Source organism: Triturus cristatus, chromosome 11, assembly GCF_964204655.1.
Source record: "Triturus cristatus chromosome 11, aTriCri1.1, whole genome shotgun sequence".
NCBI classification, from domain to species: domain Eukaryota; kingdom Metazoa; phylum Chordata; class Amphibia; order Caudata; family Salamandridae; genus Triturus; species Triturus cristatus.
The window spans coordinates 632,387,931-632,404,277 of NC_140594.1; the positions used below are offsets into that span (position 1 = coordinate 632,387,931).

Below are 16,347 nucleotides of genomic sequence, written 5' to 3' on the forward strand. Positions count from 1 at the left end.
CGCTGCTAATCCGGCACAGAAATCCAGCGATAGACGGTGATATGATAATCGCGCTTAGCGTGATTTGCGATAATTATCACATTTACTTGATAATATGCCCCTTTTATCGTGAAATGCTGCTTGCCACTAATGACACAGATTCTCCTACATTTTATGCATTATGGTGTACTTGCTTTTTTATAGCATTTAGCATTTGACCTTATTAAGGAAGCGTTCATACAGTGGGTGCATTTTATTCAAGTTAATGCAACGGGACTTACATTTGCGTATGTTATAACTATTGTGAACATTGTTACGTGTTTTTTTAAACATGGTATAGACTGATAATTTTAAAAAGTGATCGTGGTGCCAGAATCAGACACGCTCGCACGGTGGTTTAATAATAAAGCAGACGGCATACATTTATGGGCGCAGAGTGTAGAAGTGATATGACCCACAGTCCCCCTTGCAAACGTAGAATGTTGTGCATTCGCCAATCGATCATGTGAGGTTAAAAGAACAATTTGCTAATGAGCTTTAAAGGTACATTTTAGCGGAGCCATTACATAGATCAGCCGGAGACCATTTTTCATTCTCTCTGTTACAATTAGGAATCCGCTGGATTTTGTGTGCAGTCAAACCCAAACCCTCATTCCAAGGAGCATTCTTGAAACTCTGTGCAGCCAGAATGGTGAATGGAGACCTTTGAGCGTCCTCCACATGCTGTTTCCTTTTCAAATAAGAAGGTCAATCGGTAATTGCGTTTGAATAACCTTTCAATTTTATTCAGTCAGAGGAACTCCATTTTTCAGCAGCAAGACATAAAACACGCACTGTAACTTTCCCTACGTTTTATTTTCTTCATGCTTTCTAGAATATGTCCCCAGATTGACGTTATTACAGGCCTCTTGCAAAATATTATGAACACCCATAAAAATTGGGGAAAGGGATTTCCACTGCAAGCACCACCAGATTTACAGCTTTCCAATTCAAGGAGGCAAAAGCAGCTGTAGCTGTTTGGGTGGGCAACAATGGTTCCAACATGCGCTGTGCGGCAGTTTGGAAGAAAAAGCAAGTTAACATCTGCAATGCACATTTATACGCCATTAATATGTAAAAAGGAGATAGATGCAAGAGATGTTCCTGCAACCACCTTCATTCAATCCACTGCCACTGCTGATTTTACCTTCATCTTCTTAGCATGCTCCATTTAGCATCTCAGATGATCTGTCTATCATAAAGCATATTTTATGCTGGAATCTGTCTTTATTTCAGGCAAGAAAGCTGTATAATTGTTACAGGAAGATTCTCTACAAGGGAAATACCGTTGCAATGTAATTCCTCCAGTGGGCAACCGCTGTTGAAAATTACAATATGGAGGAAATTGCGTCATCACTGATTTCCAAAGAATTATTAATTGCCACTCTGTCTAAATGACACCCTATGTTTGTCTATGATTAGTACATGGTGCGGCGGTATTGAGGATAACTTGATATGTTAGACGTTGTTAGATTTCCTGTATTGCACACCTGATTATGAAACTCCTAAACAGTTCTCTAATTTGCAAATCTCTTGTAGGTTCACTGCTAAATGTTTATAGTGTGCCTGTGAATCCATATACAATACTGACTGCTAGATTGTCTCTGTTGATTGAGAGACATCCACATAACACAAAATAAAGAAATGCAACTTCTAGACTCTTCTTCAAACCTGTTTTTGTAAAATATAATTTTAATAACTATTGATCCAATATCAATTTTTGCAAGTCTGCTATATCGCAGCGGTATAGATCAATATTCTCTATGCATTCCAGGTCATGTATCTCCCCAGTCGGAAGACTAACAGCTGCTTCCAAATGCTACATCTGCAATTTAAAAGAAGCATACCAACATAAACCAAACCAGCTCTTTAAAGTAAATAGATTGTGAATATTAAGGTTATCCTGTGTTCACCTACCATGTTTCTCAATGCCCAAAGTCCATGCTGCTTTGAATGTCATTATCGTCTACTTCCCACAACACCACAAGTTAAACAGTCTTGTGAATATCACCTAATTTACTTCTTATTCCTTTCTTTTTTTTCTATAGCAGAGCTTGACTATTTACAAGGTGAAATTCAAGCCGCATCTTTTGATCACCTCAAGGAAAGTAACCATGCCTAAACAATTATCCCAAAAAATGAAATTTGTTGATAACAAGTACCTTTGGTCATCACCTCTATTAAATGTCTCAATCCTTTTTACAACATGCAATATCAGCTGCTACAAGGCATGTTGCATGATCATTGCTTGATATGTGCTTACTCACAATCAACAGAGAGTGGCTAGTAATAAGTGATTGGATTGAGTGCCTATGCTAGTGATTGGAAGTAGAAGAAAATCCTCCGCTTCCTGGAGCAAATGCTAAGTGATGATGAGACTCTACTGGCTGGATTTCCTTCACGACACCATTGTATGTCGAAATAATGACTTCAGAAACATCATGCTACCAAAATAGCCTGGCCACATTATTGGGGACCAAAACATCAAGGAGGAAAGGTAAATATAGATTTGCTATTTATCTACCTTGTACTATGTATATATCTTCAAGGTAGACATACGTGGAATTACGTAAAGTAACCCTCTACTTACCTATAGATGCTTATCTTGTTGGTATTTCGGTCCTTGATATTTTGTTCATGATATTTGATAGCACAATAGTCAGGACTTGATATTAAGGTCGAATACCCTAAACCATCATTAAGGTGGAGTAAATTTCAACAATAGATTCTCTTCTATATTTAATATTTCCTGCACTTTTGCTTCATTAATATTTGTGAGACGCCTCATGACGCAAATGTTTTTACACATTTTATTGAGAAAAAATGAAAGCCCTGCTTTCAGAGGGTCTTTTTGTCAAGTAATAAGGATAGGTTAGTGTGTTTCCTACCTTTTGATTACATACCATATGGCAGCCTACAATCCCTGAATAAAAATATTATCCCTAATTTCCTTACTACAGTCGAGTTGTTACATCTCTAGTCACCTGTAATAAGAAATGCTATAGCTGGTCAATAAGTTATTATGTGTGGGTTGTGTAGTCATAATCGCTCGAGCCAGAGTCAGCAGCAGAGAAGAACGACAGGTGACAGAGCATAATTGCAGCTGCAGTTTAAACGATAAGTGGATTTTCATAATTCTGACCCATTTTTCTAGAATTAACAGTGGTCAGTAGAAATGAGATATTCATGGCAAATGTTCATTGTTTGCATATTGTTATAGGTAAAAACGAATACATCTGCCTATTTTTACACACTCAAACCCACATAATGTTTTAATATCTGGAGTGTGTTAAACTGCTTCTAATACGTTTTTGCAACCCATTACTACTGTATTTTGCTGTGTTTAATTTCGTACTACAGCATTCATTTTTAATCTTCATGTCTGCAACTGCATACTATTTCTTCAATATGAAAGAGCAAGACACCAAGGATTTAAGATGTTTGTGGAAAGGGGGATTGTGTGATCAAAATTCCCTCTGTCTTTTGTAATGGGGATAATGCAAGTCATCTCAGAATTTCATGACGTCTTAAGGAGCTCTGCCTTTATCCTCGTTCTTCAATGTGGTCACAGACCTCATTGGTGACTTGCAATGTCCTCAATGTATGGCAGTCGGTATTTTCCCCCTTGTATAATCAAGCATTTGAACTGAAGCACTTCTTGAATACAACACTTCCTGAGAATCAGCATCTCTACCAATAGCGCCTTGAGCTTATACCCATTGTATGTCAGATATCAAGCTACACAGGCTATGGTTGACCATCGCCTCATGCCATCTTCGAGTCCCTCATTGACTGAGGAGGATCACTTGGTGTATTATGTGGTTGTGAAAATATGTATTGACTATTAGAACATTGGAATGTGCAGCACTCCATTGTAGACAATGGAGTGCTCCATGCTTTTACGGGCCGGTAAAGGCCCGCAGAGCAACGTTCCAATGTTTTACAAAAGCCTCTCGAAGCTCGAGCTTCGAGAAGCCTTTGTTTAATTTACTAGAACATTCTGCCCTCTAGTGGCAGAATGTTCTAATAGCCTTATAGCCCTTCGTAGCAGGGCTATACCGCTATTAAAGTCCCGCTGCTTTTGTTAAAGTGCCTCACCTTCGGCTCGGGCCTTTAACGCTGCAGCGGACCTTTAATAGCCGGTATAGCCCGCTACGGCGGGCTATAAGGTTATATTACACCCTCGCTTACTCAAGTATTGAAATTAGCCTCCTTGAGGCAGCACATTACCAGCTCATAGTTTCGGCCACCTGCCTTCCAGTTATGTAAACTGTTTCCAAAGAGCCCACCCCTGCTGCTCACATGGGGATCCTGGCGGGACTGGTGAGGGACTGCATGCTGTGCACATGGCTATGAGTGTGCAAACAGAGCAACGTGCTAGGCTTGACGCTTCCTCACAGCTGCTTTTACATTAGATGCCACCTGAATTGGATGGTTTAAAGTGGTTTTGCAGGGGACAGCTTTTCATGTCCTTTCTTTTCATTAAGTTCTCTGGATGGACTGAACAGGCCCCCATGGTGTGTTGCAGGACCCTGGGGTCAGTCCATGCCTTTAATACTTCATTTAACATTTGTTCGTAATTTTAATGGAATAGAATATTTTCATGACCTCTCTTGTTGTGCAATTCTACTTCACCAACAGAATATAGGAAAGTTAAACACGTTCTGAAAGGTATTCAAAAATTGACTTCCTCTTCCTAGAACCACCTTTCATATCTAATGATGAAAAATAAGCTTCAGTGCCCACCAAAAGCAACCACTGGCACAAAGTAAGCATTGTGGCTTCCAATGACTATCACACATAATGGATGTGAGACAAATAACGTATTTCCATTCAAATGGCAATAGACCTATGAGGAAAAACAATGGCGTATAAGTACATCAAATTCCACAAACTACGCAACCTTTAAATTCAATAAAATACCATGCAGCTGCCACATTCATTTTTCGGCACTGGACACAGACCAACCACACAAAAAACATCAAAATAAGGCCTGAAAGTTTCGAATAAAAGTCAAATGTTCATGGAACATGTTACTATCCAGATGTTCAGAATCATGTTTGCCACTGGAAAAAGGGAAGCATGAAAATGCTCAGTTTTAGGTACGGTAAAATGCTCAGTGTCCACTGCGTTTTGCACAGTGCGTTATTTCTGCTGCTTATGCAACAAGGCATTGTCAGTGATGGTTCAGAAATACACAAATCATGTGGCATCAGCAATTAGAAAAAGAACAAGCAGCAAAATACTGTTCTCCATTCCTTTATTGAAGTGTGTGTCGAAGGGGTATTTCCTCATAAATTGATATGAGTGAGTGTGGTACATTGGGCTGCATTTCCTTCCCCAGAAAATTTCCGCAAAGAGTTGAGGTGCCACACTACCACGAAAGATCTTATCAAATTTTTATAACTTCTTGGTCGGTGGCTTCATGGTATCCATGGGATGTCCTCGTTAATTCGCATTTGATGTTAGTTAATGTATGTTGATTAATGGGATCTATAATTTAAAACAGAATGTGTGTCCATGGTTCCTTCATGATAATATATTTCATGCTTTTTTATGCTTATGCAAAGTTAATGGACATTTTTGTAGAAAGCTGCCAAACCCAAAGACTTCGTCTCACTGAATTGTAATCAAATAACTGAAGCAATTACAGTTTAAACTCATCAAACTTTAAGGAGGGGGCAGAAGTAGAGGCTACTACCAACTAATGGGCTCATTTAGAGCTTTGTGGGGGGCCCGCCAGCTGCCAAATCATCAGAAGATCTCCTGGCAGAGGTCCACCTACCATTTTTAGAAATCCATCCAGCAGCCGTGGCCGCTGCAGGTAAGAGAGGTAAATATTTATTTAATTTTCCCTCTTGTTCGTATCTCGAAATCCCCCCACCCGGCCTCACCGCTCTTACCTGCAGCGGCCGTGGTTGCCCTCCAGGAAGGCTGGGATCACTGACCCTTCAGCAGAACCACTTCATTAAAGCCACTGAACTTTGCTGAACAGATGCCGTGATTGATGAACTTGGGTGGCAACGTTTTTTGTTTTCTGCCAATAAATCCCAAAGCAGTTTTTTTTCCTCCAGAAAACAAAGTTGCGATGCCCCTGATACACAAGGAGCTTGCTCCCCTTGTTTGGGGATAGTGTGCTTTTCCTACCACAGGCCACATCGTGGATAGGGTAAAGGAGTGACAGGAACCCACTGAAGATAGGGCTGGGAGAGCTCCACTGTAACCAGGCAGTCCAATTGTTTCCAGGGTGCATGTCAAGAGTTTACATGGGTGGAGCCCCCTCAGACTCCATATAAACATGGTATAAATGCAGCACTTCCCCTGACTCTAAATAGCAAGTTTTGTAGGGCCGGAGCCTCACCGATTTATGGCAGTGCTTCGCCTTTGCCAAACACGAAATGACGACCTAAGTTCCTTGATATGTATAATGTGATGATTAGCATAGTTTCAGATACTAAGTGCTTGATTGAGAGATCAGCAGCAATTGAGAATCCTCCAATTTCTGAATGAAACGATAAATAAGGAGTAAATTCCACTGTCTTAATTTCCACCATCATAGGGATATTATTGTTGGTGAAATAATACCTTGGGGATTCCACTACAGATTTAAAGTTCACTTTAGAAATTGGAGACTTTTCAGTTACCACCAAACTCATGGTCACTAAGTGGTGTCTAGTCTCCTAAAGCCCTCAAATTCAGTCAGCAATTGTTTCTCTTGTGTCCATGCTCAATAAGTCTTTATGCCTACTTCCGTTCTTGGAGTGATGCATACTGCAATAGAACAATTTCTACTCTGATCTCAAAAAACAGAGAACAACTTTAAAAATATTAACCCCTTGAGTGCCCCGCCCTTTCCCCCTCCTGTGCCGGGCCTTTCATTAGCGGGCGGGCTCCATGACGAGACTATCTCGTCATGGGCATAGAAGAGGTTAACAAAAACTCTATATGCAGAAGGAAAACACAACACGACATCAAAACCATTCTCTGCAGCACTAGTTAAGGAAATTGTAATATTAATTATCTGGCATAACACATGGAAGGCAGTGATAACAGTATGAAAGCCCCTACATAATATTCTGTTTAGTACTCTTGTAAATTCACTAGTCCAAGCAATTGTTTTTAAAAATGACACCGTTGCTTAGCTGTAATAATGTAAAACTGTTTAGTTGTTACCTCACACACCCTGTTTCCAGAGCTGTCAGCCAGCATGTAAAGCAAGGGAGGAAATCCGAATTAAAATTACGGTTTAAACAAAGAAAATGACACCGAAACATTCAACTCTTTCTTCTGAATAATTTTTCCTCACAATTCACATTCATTCGGAGGTTTGACATTTATGGCAGTGCATTTATTTATTGCACTGCTAGAGTTAATGCAAAAAAGTGTGAACATAAACACATAAAACCGCATATTCTGAAATACAGTCATTTTTCAAAGTGTTCTGTTAGTCAGCTTCATAATATTTTGCAACCAATTGCAGGATTCATATTGGCGTGGTTATTTTGGCAGAACAAACGCCACGTTTACTCTGCATATCTGAGGTCATATTATGGATGTCATGCATAGAAGCAAGGTACTTAGGGATACCCTCCTTTTGGAGATTACAGATTCCAAAGATAACCTACTCTGGTACGGAGGGTAAATATAAAACGTAGGATCCGATTGGTCCTGAAGAATGTCGGTGTGACCCAACACTGTGGGCACTTTTAGCACGGCTGAAACATGTCGACACTTTGGCAGTAAGGAGGGGTGAAGGGACTCTTAAATCTCTCCTATAACCACCATCCTTCACGGTTTTAGACCTACTCAGTGGGTCCAGGAATAAATTGTTGCACAGAGATACCACCGAGCTATTTTTATACCTTTGCTGCACTTTTCTTTCAGTGATCCCAATGCATATTGAGATATAATTTCTTTTTTATGTGCGTATTCCCCAATGATGAAGCATGTCACAATTTTGTGAGGGCGGTATTTCTACACATAGAATGTGCCACCTTTTAATCATTTTTCGCTACTCCTCTTTGTGTGTTATAGGGGGTGTATTATCCCATATAAAAGACAGCTTATCATTAATTCTGACAGTGATGGAAAAATCTACGCAGAAAGGATGGGCAGAGGAAAATGGGCAATTGCAAGTTGGTTATATATGACTTTAACAGGTGAGCAATGAAGATTATTACTGTTTTCTTCAGAAACACTGAATGAAAAAGCAGAGACCCAAGTTACATACATGCACTGGTCCACTTCCACGAAGGATGACGGGCAAGGTATCATATGCAGAATTCCGAGCCCTTGCTCTTCCAGGTTCGAATTTCAAAACTACGTCATCTATAAAATAAAGATTTGTTTTAGTTTGATAAAGCACAGTAAACAATGACGTACGGTGTTCAAACACGCGACAGGAAATATATATAGGCATACACAGCAACTACCCAATAAACACCAACTCTTTTTTTTATATTCTAGGGTTTACAGGACTTTCCAGAAAGCACCAAAGCACACACCTATTTTCTAGCTGTTAGAGCTGTGAGGATGAGTCTTAATTGAGTTTGCTTGCATTAGTGGTGGTAAGTGCATTGTGCATGCACTTCTTTGCTTCAATTTGACTAATTATTACCATAAATATGTGTAATTCTGCTATAGTATATTTTTCTAGATATTTTCGAGCTCAGAAGGAACATGCAGACTTCCTAACAGTTCATGCTGATCATGTATTTATTTATTTATTAATGTGTAGAGTTTTAAATAGCAGGAACTTGACCAGAAGGTATCACCACACTTTACATAGTTGGCAGGGAAACAGATTACCAAGGTTACAAATGGGTAAATACAATTACATAGGATAGGATCCAACACAAACAGCATACAAAGAAGTATATTGTGACCAGTGATAGTAATACGTATAACATATGAAATGGAAGCAGTTACTTGGAATAATCACATATACATGTAAAAGGTGTGTGAGAAGGGAAGTGGGGGAAAAGGGTATGTTGACTTGGGTAGTGGTTTGTGCATGAGCACCATGTAAGGTAAAGAGAGCAACAATAGCATGCCAGCATAGCATATGGTCTATAATACCAAGGCAAACCCATACATGAGTAAAAAGAAATATTTAGGCGTATTTTACCAATGAAAAACGAACGAAGAGCAGTAAAAACATCATGGTACAGGCTACAGGATGATGGTATAAACCTTCAGTAGCTAGTTCCTTCTGCTTCATGTGAGTCAGGCATTTGAGGAAGGTTTGGGGCAGTATCTAGGACGACAGGCTTCATGGGTAGCGTCTTGCGGACCTCCAGCAGTTAGGTGACACATGCAGTACCATTAAAATCAGATGGCAAACCCTTAGGCGGGCCGGAGCCAGTCAAGCTAGCTGAAGGCACAGTGGGCTCACCTCATGATCTTCCAGTTTCTTGCATTCCTGCTGCGCCTCCTGTCCACTCCCTTATTTTTTCATTCTCAGCAACTTTGCACTGTAATGCGGAACCGAACGTTTGAAAGGGAGACATCCTCACCAAGTGTTGACAAAACAGTTTTGATTGGCATTATTTCATGCCCATGGTGGTAATTGAAGGTAGTCCTTGCTGCACTCACCTTTTACAACCATGTTATGAAGTCAGGTTTGTGGAGGAGGCAATGTGTGACAAGAACTGTTGTGCATATTTGCTTTGTGGCATTGTGTTATTGTCATGATGAGTTCTGTTTTTTGTGCTACTGTGCAATTGTGCTATATTATTGCAAGGTGATGCTGTTGTGTTGTGTTCTGCTTTGAATATTTTGTTGTGTTGTGCCCTGTTGCATGTTAATTGCGTTGTTATAGTTCTTTGCATGTTATTGTACTACACACTGTTTTTACTTCAGCTATGTCAATAAAGCTTGCTAAATTTCCAGCCAAAAGCAGCTCTTGCCTTCAAACGTCCCTTGGCAAGGAACCACTCACTCTATCTCAGTTGGTAAGATAGTGCTGCTTTGGCTCTTCCACTTTTTAAGGCACCTCTCAGTCCAATTATCACTTGCAGTACTCGTTTTATGCCATATTACGGTTTATTGTAGCCTGTGCATCTGTGCTATGAACAGAGCAGACTGTGTCTTCCTAGGGACAGTCGAAATCAGAAAGAACAGAAAGAAGGTTAAATGATATCAGTCTTTCTTCCTCATATCTGGGCACATGGGATGCTATTGTGATTCACATCCAGCTGTGTCTATCCCTTCCACAGTTTTGAAAGGAGTTGAAGACACATCTCTTCAACCAACACATCAGTGCACTGTGGTACTCTGACCCTCTCCCACCTGCTCACTGCTCACCTGTTGTAGTCATCTCTAGTTCCCTTTCTCTGTGCTCTGTAAATCATTACTGCCGACCTGAATCTCCTCTCCTCTGATAGATATCACCCTACTCTTTCTCCGAATCTTTACCTCCACCTATTTGTGCTCAATTCTCTGTGGTGAACCCCTTCTCTTGTACAACTTTCCATTGCTTTAGAGATAGGCTTGTGCTTTGCAAAGTGCACTGAAATACACTGTAGGCTGAAATAACAAGGTCAAAGACGCAATGGGCTCAGTTACGGGGACATTATTGAATTGTATTATATAGATATCAACTGGTTTTATTGTATTGAGGTATTTGTAGTGTTTCTTACCCCTAAGAACAACCCTAGCACACTCTGGGTTAGTCAAGTGAGACAACTTTTCAATGTATGGGCTCTAATTACAAAATTCATTTTTAAGTATGTAAAGCAGTGCAATTACTTAAAGTACTTCAACCTGCAATCTGCAAACCTCGGCCACAGATCAACAACTCGTCCCCTCCTACCTTTCTTTTTCTCGCTGGGCAGAGATCTCCTCAGATGGACATATAGGTTTTCGTAGTAATTGTGGGAAGGGCAAGGGGAAGTGGTGGGAAAATGGGAAATAATTACTTCAAAATGGGTGGAGGTTAGGTAAATAAAGGAGGGGTATAAGGAAGGACATTCCAAAACACAAACACACACACAAATGAGTAAGACATTTCCCGTTCACAAAATACATAATAATCTACAACTAATTCTGTAGTACTACTGACAAAACAGGTTTAAAAGCCCTCCGCAAAACCTAGGAGTAAGTCAGTCAGAGTGGCAATGGAAGTAGGGGTGCAGTGGTGTTGCAGCACACAAGATTAATCGAAGAGAACTTGGAAGGAGAATGGGCAGTAAACGATCCATTTATTCTGTTTTTCCTTGTGGAAAATGGTATACTCTTAAAGGCTGTCACGGGTTAGATTTAATGAATCCATTTTTTAATTGTTAAATTCTCTAGTTATTCACATTAATGTTTACAATTGTCTGCTTTGTGTATCTTTTTCAATTAAAACATGTTAATCGAGTCAGTAGGTATGAAACAACATACATCAATTAGAAAAATAAGAATATTTTTGTAATCATATGAAAACTGGGCCTTAATGAAACCCATGCTGTCATCAAGGAGAAGGTGGACCGAGGAGACAGTGTCAAAGGGCTAATCCCACAAATGTGAAAAACTATTTGCTTCCTTTTGTAGATTAGAAACTTTTTAAATATATTACACTAAGAAAAGGACAAATGAGACAGTTGTACTCAGTTCTTGAGACAGGAGCTCATATTATAAGCAGTGGCAGGCAAACACTACAGTAATTTATTATTCCTCTTATGTCCATATTTCCTGCTTGGGGTGCAATTGATGCAACTGAAGATCCACGATACAAGGTTTTGTAGGTTTTACTTGCATACATTGTACATTATCTTCACACACACATGTAATTGGTTTCTTCATGAAATATCTATACTATTTTCAGTGTATATTATTTTATGCTTTTTTAATTTTATGTATTTGATACTGAACACACCAAGTTCAAGGGAGAAGTAGAACACTGCATTTTTATTGCAGCAGGAGCATCTCAAACATGAGTCATACTACATAAAATAATGTGGTGTGCACAAATGACCTACCACAACAGTACCACATACCAATGTACTCTATGTGTGTGTGTGTATATATATATATCTTAGAATGGCAAATAAGTACATATGAAAGAGCTTGCGTGATTGATATACGTAATGTCTAGTGTTAGAAACAAAGGCCCATACTTAAATATAAGAATAGCTTGAACTATTAAAAAACGTTCAAAAAGACATATGGGCAAATAAATAATGTCAAACCAGGAATAATAGTGGCAAAGATGTAAATACATTGAATCATAATGTACCAGATAGAATGGCCATCAATCCAAATTGATAATATGAATCAAAAATTATCAACTACATATGTTGCTACTACAACACCCTTCATCAATATGTTCAGAGTGTTATGCCAATTTTTAGTGTAGCATTTAATCTGAAGTGTGCCTACCCGAAACTGGAAAAATAATTTCCTGTCACTAGGCTTAGTTATAAAGTCCCAAATAATTTCATACATTAAATCTGGCATATGTTCCAAAAAAGCACTAGTCAAAGATAAATTCTTAGGAGACCGCACATTGTTTACTTTTATCATATCCCAGTAGGCTTTCTAATAAAAAAAAATTGGTGGAAACAAATTACCAGCCGGATCTTCCCACAGGTGTCTCATACTCATATTCACCAAAGAGCATTTTACCTTACACAGCCAACTAATCTTATGAGATGTATCAATATCTATAGCGTCTTTGAGCGCATTGGCATAGTGTAACAGGTCCGGGGTAGACCATAATCTTCTCCAGAATGCTAATGGTCTGAATCTTGCGACCTCTACCAGTGAACTGCAACGCAAATCAAAATATAGGGGTTTAAGTGGGGTATTTTGGGAGACACCAGTGAGACCCCCTCACAAATGTATTCTGGGCTAGAGCTAGCGAGGACAAGTTTTCTAAACCTCAGAGTTCTGCTCCATACAGAGTAGAAGCCATGATTTTTGTGTTGTAGATCTTTATAACTGGGGCTACCGGCTTGGTCTGAGAGAGCCTATGTTCATTTAATAAGGCTCCTGCCAGTTGGGAATGCTTAAGTGCCGGTAGGTCTATTTGGGGTTTCCAATATAACTTCCTGCCTAAGGTGATACTAAGGTAGGTAAATACATCCGCTTGCTCCTATAACACATTGTTCATGACGACCCTGCCCTTAACTGCTTTATGCTTGTGCAGAATCATGAATTTGGTTTTATCCACGTTTATCACTACTGGCATCGTCCAGTGATTGTGAGTGCTTTCTAAAAGTTAATGAGTGTTAAACATACTAAGGTAAGTGACTGTGAATGTGTCTGTATGGATGAGTGGGTAAGTGGTGCATAGACGAATGAGTAGGTACGTGAGACACCGTATACATGAATGAGTGGGTGTGTCAGTTTCTGTATGGGTGAACGAGTGGGTGTGTCAGTGCATATATGAGTAAGTGAGTGACTGTGTGAGTATCTGTAAAGGTGAGTGAGTGGCTGTGTAACTGGATGTAATGTTGAATGACAGGATGGATGAGTGGATGAGTGGTTGTATGGGTGAGTGTGTGGGTGTGTCAGTGGCTGTAAATGGTGAATAAGAGGGTGCATGAGTGGTTGTATGGGTGACTGAGCAGGTACATCAGTGTCTGTATGGGTGGGTGAGTGAGAAGATACATGAGTGGCTTTATGGGTGCATGAATGGGTGTGAAAGAGGTTTATGAGAGAGTATCTGCTTGTGTCAGTGACTGTTAGTATATGTATAGGTGAGTGAGTGTGTGAGTAACTATGGATAAGTGAGTGGCTGTGAGAGTGACTATATGGATGAGTGAATAGGTGTGTGAGTAACTGTATGGGTGACTGATTTAGTGTGTGAATGGCTGTATGAGTGTATGAGTGGCTGTGTAAGTCTCTATATGTTTGTATGACTGGATGTGTGAATGGCTGTATTGGTCAGTGAGTAGGAGCATGAGTGAATACATATGTGAGTTAGTGGCTGTGTTAGTGGCTCTACGGGTGAATTGATGTGTGAGTGGCTCTATGGATTAGTGAGTAGGTGTGTGAGTGTATGGGTCTGTGAATGGGTATGTCAGTAGTTGAGTGGGTCTATGAGATGTATGGGGTGTAAGTGGGTGTGTGAGTAGCTCTGTAGATGATGTCATCAGTGATGTCAGTTTAGATGTCATCAGTGATGTCACTGACCATGTCATGAGTGATGTAGTATGCGAGGTCATAAGCAGTACATTGTGGGGGCGTAAGTTATAGTTAACTGAGCTAATTATAACTGCTGAATTTCTCTGGTTTTGTTCGAGTGATATGTCAGCCTGACTATAACATCGCTGTAACATTTGTTTTTTTTAGTGAATTTCTAAGATTTTTTAAATTCTATTTCCTAACTATAAGGCCCTGTAACCTTTGGTTTTTTAAGCACATTTTTTAAGGTTTTTAGAATCTATTTCTTCACTATAAAATCCCTGTAATGTTTCATTTTTGAATTCCTATGGTTTTTGACTAGCATTCGCGTACGTAGAGTGGTGGAGAGAGGGGGCAGGACCTCCAACCAGGTCTCAGCAATCCTGCAGTGTGGGACTTACTGGAGGTAACAGGAGGGGTTCTTGGCCTTGAAGCACCCTCAGCATTAAAAGGGACTTCATCCCCCAACCAGTAGTGCAGCAGGAGGCGCTGTTGCATGGTGGTGGAGAAAGGGGGCACGGCCTCCGAAGACCTCTCAACATTCCCGCTGTGTGGGACTTACTGGAGGTAACAGGAGGAGGTCCTGGTCCCCTAGGACCCTCAGCATCCAAGGGGACTTCATCCCTCAACCAGTAGTGCACCAGGAGGCATGTTTGCAGAGTGGTGGAGAAAGGGGGTGGGCCTCTGACACCTTCTCAGCAATCCCGCTATGTGAGACTTACTGGAAGTAACAGGAGGGGCTCTTGGCCACCAAGGACCCTCAGCAGCCAAGGGGACTTCATCCTCCAACCATTTGTGCACCAGGATGCTTATTTGCAGAGTGGAGGAGAAAGGGGGCGGGCCTCCAGGGACTTGCTGGGCCAGGTTTTTTTGTGTTCATTTTATTTTGGAGGGTCCGCATGGCCTCCCTCCACAACCCCATCTTCCGGGGCCTTGCCCTGTCTGCTGGATGCCAGCAGGGCACCCAGTCTCCACTGGGATCACGCGGGAAGCCTTAAATCTCCGCGGTCTCTGCCAGCTCCATGTCTCCTGCTGGAGCCGGCATTGCTTTCAAACAGCGGGAGCTTCTGAATATACAGCTCCTTGTGTGTCAAAGCAATTGTCCTTTGTTTCCATGCCCGCATCTCTGCAGGCAGGGAAACAGATGACACCTCAGCTCTCATGAAGTGGGTTGACATTTGTGCTTGCTGACAGCAGAGTGTTTGTTCTGACTTGGCAGAAGCAATCAAAGCTTCCGCCGAGTCATAGCAAACTGCTATGTCCTGGGGATGGACACCCCGGGACATATCAGGAGCTGGCCCTAGGGGTGCCAGTACCCAGGGTTCAGGGGGACATGTGCCTGCTTCATATTTATAAAAAAGCCCCAGGAGGTGGTGGTCCCCGGGGCTCAGGGGGTCCGTGCGGCCCCCTTGCATCATCATTTTAAATCAGCCCCAAGGAAGTGGTGGTCCTCAGGGCTCGAGGGTCTGCACGGCATTAGCACAAAACATACATAAATATTCAGCCCATACCATTAGAGGATGATATAAGCCTAAGCAGAGATACATTATCCACACAGGCTAACATTATTAACTAAATAATTACATTAGTCAAAGTTAAAAGTGTATAAAAAGTATTACAGTTATTAAAGTGCACTAGTGCAATGATGCAATATGTTACACACTATGAATCATGTTCTCTTAGTCACATAGATCATCCTACTAAGACACATTAGGTATAAATGGCTGTTGCCCCCTTTTAGACTCTATCTGATTAAATTTTCTTCCGTGCATAAAAGACGGTCCATAAAAAAGATGACATTCCACAACAAATCTCCAATGTAGGCAATGATTGCAGAAATAGATATGCTGGGGCACTGTGTAAAACCTAATGGTCTAATCATTGGTAATACATATCGTTTCCTAAGTTGACTATAACATTTACAGAAAAAAACACATGCATGGTATTATGGGACATTGTTACGTCACATGAGCAGTTTGTCAATTTTATTGACCAGTCATTCATATTTTGGAAACTGGTTAATCGAAGAAATATATCCAATTTTAAAAGAGTCAAAACAAACCTGTACCATGAATTTAAAACATTTCTAAGATAAGGTTGCATATTTAAAGTAGTTAAGATCATTTGATTTTTTAAAACACTGGATTTAGGGGCTTCAATCATCAATCTAAGACATTGTTTTGCCCCGGGGAGGTGGCGGTCCCTGGGGCCAGTGGG

At 40.6% G+C, this 16,347-nt stretch overlaps 1 protein-coding gene across 2 annotated transcripts in view; it reads right to left on the minus strand.

Moving 5' to 3' along the window:
- PLOD2 (procollagen-lysine,2-oxoglutarate 5-dioxygenase 2) overlaps nt 1-16,347 on the minus strand; it is a 357,685-nt gene that overhangs the window by 101,569 nt on the left and 239,769 nt on the right. For both annotated transcript variants that reach the window (XM_085634099.1, XM_085634100.1), the window contains exon 7: nt 8,249-8,346. In XM_085634099.1, coding sequence (XP_085490225.1) covers nt 8,249-8,346 — 98 coding nt within the window. The remainder of the gene's footprint in view (nt 1-8,248; nt 8,347-16,347) is intronic.